Below are 9,206 nucleotides of genomic sequence, written 5' to 3'. Positions count from 1 at the left end.
TGGATTTTTAATTTATTTGCTCGTCAGTAGAGTCCCTTCTTAGCCTTTTCTGAATCAAAACTAAATTTGCTTGTCAGTAGAGTCCTTTTTTTTCTTGAATTGACTGTCAGTAGATTTCATTACATTTCTAATTTTAATTTGCTCGTCAGTAGAGTCAGTAATATTTACATGTCTATCAGACAGATATATATCCAATTATACATACATATATACATATATATATATATATATATATATATATATATATATATACTGACGAGCAAACTAAAATTAGAAATAAAAGAAACTCTACTGACGAGCAAACAAAAAATGAAAGGAAAAAGGGACTCCAATGATAAGCAAACTAAAAATAAATGCAAGAGGGGACTTTACTCTATATATATATATATATATATATATATATATATATATATATATTCAATAGATAAGTCCTGGATTTTTTCAATATATTGATTGTTTCTTTTCCGAACAGTAAATCCAATAATAAAAAACAATTTGTTTTTTGAAGATGTTTAATACGACGTTTCGGAACTAAGTACGTTCCATCATCAGGTTTATTCTGTCAAATACAATGTTTTTTAAAATATTGATTAACATTAATTAACAATGGTCAATACAGATTAATTAGAAAAAAAAAAATTTTTGTTATAAAGGAATGGATTATGTACCGGATAGATAGTAATAAGACCTAACTAAAAAAGGTTTTATATAAAATTGAGAAGCAAAAATTATTTACCTGTAATAATTTATATATCCATATCACTAATATTTTTTTGTTAAAAACACTCGATTTTTTTGGAAGATATTTGTAGATGTTACGACTACACAAGACTTAAACACACTGATATGGATTTCTGTCTGCCAGATGTAAAGGACAACGCACGGAATTCTTGGCAAAAATGATTTTTTATGGCTCTTGTTTGGTAATTTACGAAAAAAGAGGAAATATTGCTTTAGTAAATGTTGAGAAATATTATGTATATATATATATATACATGCACATGTATATGCACACCCACATACTCATACATACATATGCACATATCTATATATTAATGTATCCACAATTATATACATGAGCATATATGCAAGTGCATGTATATAGTGTACACACAAAAACATACATATAAGCACATATATGGATGTACATGTATTATAACATATATACATGTATATATATACATATTCAAAAACTATTAGGATTAATTATTTTTAATCAGGTTTAAAAATTTTAAATATGAGTCATGAATGATATTGTGATCTGATCTTTTATTAACACTATTTGACGAATTCAAAAAGATTAAACTGCTTTCAGAAAAAAGTCTTTTAAAAGTACAATCCTCTCTATATATAAAATATTGGGTTCAAAGGTGAAATTATGTGAGTTTTCGATGGAATGCTGGACAAGAGTACTTTGGAAATTTCGGCTTTTATGATGAGTGACGCTTAATTCGTGTTGTCTCATTCTCTTATGAATGTACTGTGATGTTTGGCCAATGTATTGTTTTTGACAATTTTTGCAAGGGATGGAATAAACTATGTTAGTATTGAATTTAGGAGGGGTGGTGGATTTAATTTTTGAAAACATTTCTTTAAAAGAATATAGAGCTGTTCCTGAAATGAAAATATTTTCTTCTTTGAGTAATTTGGCAAAATAATCAAATAAGCCTTCAATGTAAGGCATGCTGTGAAAAGTTGGTTTAATATTGTTGTCTTGGAATAACTTGGAGATGGATTGATAATTGTTACTTTTATGATAGGAAAGTCTTTTATTGGTAATGGAATTGATGAGGGTGAGGGGATATCCGTTTTCTAATAAAGTTTTAGTTACTAATGTTGTGTTTTGGGTATGAAAAGAAGAGTGAGACAACATGATTGCGTGGTCTATCAAAGAAATGATTGTATTGACTTTATAATTTTTGGGACAATATGACGCGTAATGAAGGTATCTTCCTGACCATGTAGATTTTCTGTACCAATTTGTGCAAATAATGTTGTCAATTTTGTGTACAGTCACGTCTAAAAAGTTTAATTTGTTGTCGATTTGTGTTTCATGTGTGATATATATATATATATATATATATATATATATATTTTTGAATAGTCTTGAATTTGATGTTGATATATATGTTTAATTTGAGTTTAATATTCGGGCGTAACATCAATAAAAATAGTATGAGTTTTTTTTTTTTTTAATTTATTTATTTAAAATCCATACGTTTCGGCTAGCATCTTAGCCATCATTCAGTGGTAATCAAGTTAACTATAAAAATTGAAACTAAATAAATTATATGAAAGGAAATTTCATGGAAAAGCAATAATAATAATAATAGTAATAAAACACTTACAATTTTGTATCCTACTATAGCATATGAAACCATTATTAATCCATGGTATTTTTTAAGAAAAAAAAACTCATACTATTTTTATTGATGTTACGCCCGAATATTAAACTCAAATTAAACATATATATATATATATATATATATATATATATATATATATATATACATATATATATATATATATATATATATATATATATATATATACCTGTATTTCGTGTGTGATTTATTTCTCAATCCGACATGAGTAATGTCCTTTGTGGACTTGGATGATATTTCAATGTCGGATTTAAAATACTCGAAATAAATATTCCCTGCAGAAAAGGAATATATATTTAAATATAGAATAGAATAGAATAGAATAGAACTTTATTAAAATTCAATAGTTACAATTTAAGTCATTTACAATACATGATTATTCTAAAAATTCATTTATAAAATAATAGGGATTATTTAGTAAATAATTTTTAACCATATTTTTAAAGGCGAATCTTGTTTTGCATCTCCATCCATCAGGTAGCTTATTATAGATCTTGGCTCCCAATGTAGTTCTTAGCGATGATTTTAGTTTGATTTTTGGACATATCACTGCATTTTTATTCCGCGTATTGTGGTCGTGGACATCACTTTTCAATAAATGATTAGTTTTATCCGCATGCACCGCAATAGCTTGTTGCCAAATATAAATGTTTGTGACAGTCAAAATTTTGTGTTTTATGAATAGCGGCCTGCAAGGCTCCCGAGGTGAGACTCCTTCTATTGCTCTAACCGCCTTCTTTTGTAGATCCATAACTTTAGAAGTGTGTGCACTATGTCCCCAAGCTAATATTCCGTATGAAAGTACAGAATGGAACATAGCAAAGTAGGTTTCCTTGGCACATTCCTGGTTTATTATGGATCTAATTCTTCTAATGGCATAAATGGCTTTCGAGAGCCTTGCACATAGCAACTCTATATGTTTGGCCCAGGCCAGCAAACTATCCATTGTTAGTCCCAAGTATTTGACTTCACCGCCTTGAAGTTCAACATGTCTTCTACTAGCTGTAAAATTAATAGAAACAGTTTTATTTTTATTCGGAACAATTTTATTGGCGAGGACCCGAGTGGAAATTTGTTACGGCAAGCCCTAACACATGTCCGGCCCTGTCCGGCCCCTATAGGGCTATACTCCGGCGTCCGTATTACGGAATTTAGTGCATGGCCCTCATAGGGGCCATATATGGGCGGCCCTAATATGGTAATTTGGATAGGGTCCATAAAAGGCATGCCTGAATTCAGCCCTAACACGGATTGCCCTATAATAATTGAAACGGGCCATATGCGGATGCCCTATATTACCCCTATTACGTATTGCCCATGATATGATGATATGGTCCGTATTGGGATTCACTACTAGAGCCCTAATACGGCTTACCCATAGATTATTTAGACAAGCCCTATCTGCATTCTTTATTTGAATCCTACATAGGATTCAATATCAATAGAATCAAAATATTTTGATTTATTAATATTTTGTAAAAAAAAAAAGAATTATCCATCAGTTATTTATTTATTTATTTATACAGTACAATTGTACAATTGTAGATATCAATGGTACATAACTTAAATTAATAGATAACATACTATATTAAATGAAATATAATTTACAAAAAAACAAATGTTCACTTGAAATCTTATTCTAATTTTCACAGAATAGTTTACTGAAAATTATAATTTAAATATTCATCAATAGAGTAAAAAACTTGCTCTTTAAAAAATGTATTGAGTAGTTTATAAAATTTCCTATTTTCAACTTCTCTAATACCTAGTGGCAGCTTATTGTAAAGCATTATGCCCAGACCATCTAAGGTATTAAATGTAGAGGCAAATTTCAATGTGGGACCTTTTACAAGTTTATGTCTTGTGCCATAATAAATACATTCGGGACTTGGGCTTAAATTAAACAGGTTACCATTATTTTTTATAAAACAGAGGGTGATTAGGAGAAAAATGCATGGAACAGGTAGAATCTTGTGCTCATGGAAAAAAGGTCGACAAGATGTAGTGGACGAAAGGGAAAACATAACTCTGATTGCCTTTTTCTGTAATTGAAAAACTGATGTTAGTAACGGTGAAAACCCCCAAAATTGAATGCCGTAAATTACATTAGAATAAAAATATGAGTAATAAATAGTGCAAAGGCTCTCCTTGCTTACTTTCATTTTTAAATTACGAAGCATAAAGCAGGTTTTTGATAATTTAGGATTCAGAGTGTTAATAATGTGATGATCCCATTTCATATTGTTACTAATATTTATACCAAGAAATTTTGTATTATTCAAAAACTCATAAGTGTTATTATCAAAGATGTACGGGGAAATATCTCGACAAATTTTATTATTATTATTAAAAGAAATTAATTTTGTTTTGTTATTATTCAATACAAGATTATTATTTTGAAACCAATTGGAAACTGAGAGCATGACATTATTGAGTTTTTTTAATAGTTGTTCGTGAGTTTTTGCTTTAATGACTAAACATGTATCATCTGCAAATAAGATGAAGTCACACAGATTAGTACACTGGGGCAGGTCATTTATATAAATAAGGAAAAGAAGTGGTCCTAGCACAGACCCTTGTGGAACCCCCATCTTTAAATCCATATTGTTAGAAACAAATGTTACCCCGTTTCGAGTGAACACATTGTGATCTGTCATTAAGATACGACTTGACCAAGCAATGTGCCTTTCCCCTGATACCATATCGTTCTAATTTATTAAGCAAAATTTCGTGAGAAATGCAGTCAAAGGCCTTGGACAAGTCACAAAATACCGCCACACAATAACTGTTATTTTCAAAGGCTTCAATAATACCGCGTGTGAGGTCAAAAAGAGCATGGGACGTTGAATGTCCTTTGCGAAACCCATGTTGATTTTGGTAGAATATTTTGTGCTTATTGAAAAAATATAAAAATCTTTTAAACAGAATTTTTTCGAAAACTTTGTTAAGTGAGTTAAGTAGGGAAATGGGCCTGTAGTTATTTATTAAATCACGTTTACCTTTTTTAAAAAGGGGGCGAATTTTTGATATCTTAAGGTGCTGTGGGTAGACCCCATCACAAATTAATTTATTAATACATAATAAGAATGGTTCAGCAAAATTTGAATGAAATTCTTTCAATATAAAACTGGGAATTTCATCAGGGCCTGAGCTAAAATTACTTTTAAGGCTAAGAAATGCTTCTGAAATTTCATCTAGAGTTACCGGAAAAAGATAAATAGTGTCAGACGATCCTGCAAAAATTAGAGAAGGTACACTAATGTCGCGATTGTTATTTACATTTGTAAGTACTGACGTAATAATAGTTGCTTCATTTACGAAAAAATTATTAAACTCGTTAACTAGGGTTAGGGGTTCATAAATCTTTACATCATTAATAGTAAGAAAATCAATTTGTTGATCATGCTTGCCAATATCGATTTCAGATTTAATCAGTGACTTATTATAATGTATATTATTGATCAATGATTGTCGTTATAGTCTAAAATAAATATAATAATAATTAATATAAACATAATTAATAATAAAGAATAATAAAGAAATAATAAATAATAAATGAATTATAATAAATAACTATTAATAAATGATAGCAATATGTAATCGGTAACAATATAATTATTCGTTCTTTCCATAATCTGCATGATTATCGTATTCATTATTATCAATAAATTATAAATATAATATACGAATTTACGAAAGCTCTTTACAACTTTGAACAAAAAATCCAATGGTAATACAAAACCAAAAAATGTTTTTTCAGAAAATAAAATTAATAAAAATATGAAAGATAGAAATTACGTAAAATTTATTAACAATGAAAATAATTATTGAATCGATTATATAACAAGATATTAAAATTAGAGAATTTTTTTCTAAATGGGAATTAAGAAAAAAAAATTACCAACATATGATTGATAATACACAAACACTTTATAATAAGTCACCAAAAACAATTTTTACAATAAAATTGTGTTAATTTGTTTTCATTAACTGTTTTAATAAAAATAATTGTAATTAGAAGTTATAAGGTATATTACTATTTTTCGATTTTGTCATGTGAAACATATATATATATATATATATATATATATATATATATATATATATAAATTATTATGGGTCGTCGAGTAAAAAAATTAATGTACTAAGTTATGATCAATTTATCAATAGTACTAGTTTCCTCACTAATATATATATATATATATATATATATATATATATATATATATATAATATATATATAAATCATATGGAATGTAATAAGTAGAAATAATAAGATCGATCGAACTGTTTGCATAAGACATAAGACCTTCTTAGAAAATTCGTCCAGCACACATATCGTATTCATTCGTTATTATCAATAGATTATAAATATTTCTTCTTATAGTATAGACTATACATGAATATTAACTCATATCGAGTATCGAAAGTGGATCAGAAATAGGATCGATGACCTTTTTCTTATGCGTACTTGGTCAATGCATAGGACTTCGACATAGGACCTTGAACTGCGGTGCATACGACATATCAGGTCACTTTCTTAGAAATTTCGCGGTATCTTATCTGAAGATATGGCAATAACTTCCAATAATGATGCAAAAATTCGTTTATTGAAATTTGTGGAAATTTCTAAATTGTTATACGGATTTAAAAGTAATGTTTTAAACATGCATTCATTAATCCATCAATGCATATACTAGTATATGCATTGAAGAACCACATACTCAAATGAAAAGTCCTGAATAAAACATCAGTAAATATATGAAAAACAATTGAAGTTAAAAGTGTTATTTTTAGAGAGCTCTCCAGGACGTACTATTGATACTAGAATGCTCAAATTTGAGTATGTTACTCTCCAATGTATATACTATGACAACAAATACTAAAATTGATAACTTCTAGAACAAAAATGCGAGAAAAACCAACAAATTTTTCTTAACATACAAATAAAAAATAATAAATCTCAAACCAAAACATATAGACCGATTCTGCCTTAACATGGCTACGCTCTGTTACCACACTTGCATGTTAGCATAACATGCCTCGCGTAAGTGTATGTTAAGGATTTGTTATTCTCGGCGCACCAATTTTATGAGAATGAATCGTGTTATGGCGTAACATGAGCGAACAAAGATTTTGGTTTTTTGATGTTGGCTCTCTGTGTTTGTACTCTCGAAATCGGCAATAATCTATCTCTACGGTGCTGACGCGAACGGTTTTTTCAATTTTGGATATACTTGTACTGGACTTCCAGTCAAAAAGCGTTCACGATTTTTTTAGATAAATATATTTTACATACAAAATGGCCAGTGATACGCAAATGAAAAGAGCCAAAAAAACTAATCCGGCGCAGTACGAAATATATGTTGATTTTTTAATCAGCAACCCACAATTCGTTGCTAATAAATTAAGCCCCTCGTTCGACAAGGATTATTTCAGTGCAAAGTGGGAGGAATTGACCAATTTGTTAAACTCATGTGGTCAAGGGCCTAATAGGCCTACTGAATCCTGGATGAAGGTAAAAGTTTTTGTTGCTAGTATGTTATATTTTTGAAAATGATAATTCATATGTTATTAAATTGATATAGATATTTGCGGGTTAGAAAAACCAGACAAAAGCCAAAGCAAGGAAACAAAAAGCTCATACTTTAGCAACAGGAGGTGGGCCTGCATTAACCAATTGCTTGACAGAGGTCGAACAAAAGGCCTTAGGTGTTTGGGGTCTAGGGTCAATTGATGGCCATCCAGATCTGGAAATGGATATTGGACTAAATGTAATTTCATTATATATATATGTATATATACATATACACATATTAAATTCTTTAATAGTATCCTATCGAAAAATCTGTCAGCAACGAGGCTGAACTTGATTCTGTTAATGTTGATCCTGAGGTAGAAGATATAATGCCACCTCCAGAATTTTTAGATGATGCCCCTAGACCACCAATGCAGAGACGAAGAACTTCTGGCAATAGTAAGTATAATTTTTCTTCTATTTTAAATATTACTTATATTACTATGTGATACATTCTGCATTTTATTATTTTAAGATGAATTAAATCACCTCGTAAACTCAATGGAATACGTATTGAAAAGACAAACAGAGTCTCTTACTAACATGATGGAGAAACAGACAGAGGCGCTGCAATGCATAGCTGATCAATTGAAAATTCTCAATAATACATTAAAAAATAAATTTTGTTTTTTATTCCTTTATATATATATATATATATATATATATTTATTTATTTATTTATTTAAAATAATTACATTTATGTAGCTATAAAAATACAATCTTTTTTTTAAGTGAATGTTATGGTATTAAAAATATCTTCTGGCATAAGAATTTCTGATGTTATATGCCATATTATCTGCCTCATTGTATACTTCTGAAATATTTAAATCAATTAATTTTAACTACACATTTGAAATACAATTATTTGGTATCTAACCGTTTCCAAAATCATCACTATATTCCGTCAGTTCTTCATCCAGAGGAATATTATTTACTCTGCATATATTATGCAGAGTAAATACTGCATACACAATTTTTCCTGCCACATCAGGTGTATAATGCAGTGTCCTGTGACGATGCAAACATCGAAAACGACTTTTAACAACACCAAATGTTCTCTCTATTACATTGCGAGTCTTTTTGTGGAACTTATTGTATTTCTCCTGGGTAGAGCCTACTGGCGTCCTATATGGTGTGAGTAGGCAATGTTCCAAAGGGTACAACTAATATATATTTTTTTCCTTATTTGATTTGCGATATTAAATATATTCTTGAATTGCCCAATAAATATGTCCCATCATCAG

At 29.2% G+C, this 9,206-nt stretch overlaps 1 protein-coding gene across 1 annotated transcript; it reads left to right on the top strand.

The window, feature by feature from the left end:
• Positions 1-7,686: 7,686 nt before the first annotated feature.
• Positions 7,687-8,526, top strand: LOC113381855 (the record flags this gene model as incomplete). Its single annotated transcript, XM_026620517.1, has 4 exons — positions 7,687-7,902; positions 7,988-8,158; positions 8,217-8,361; positions 8,438-8,526. Coding segments are annotated over exons 1-4 (621 nt in total), but the record flags the coding sequence as incomplete, so codon positions are not given.
• Between the last annotated feature and the right edge of the window lie 680 nt (positions 8,527-9,206).

The sequence above is a fragment of the Ctenocephalides felis genome, unplaced genomic scaffold, assembly GCF_003426905.1.
Source record: "Ctenocephalides felis isolate EL2017-DRISC unplaced genomic scaffold, ASM342690v1 CF-g0.4_SCAFFOLD_03125, whole genome shotgun sequence".
NCBI classification, from domain to species: Eukaryota; Metazoa; Arthropoda; class Insecta; order Siphonaptera; family Pulicidae; genus Ctenocephalides; species Ctenocephalides felis.
Note: the sequence above shows the minus strand (reverse complement) of the source record. Positions and strands in the feature narration are given on the sequence as shown.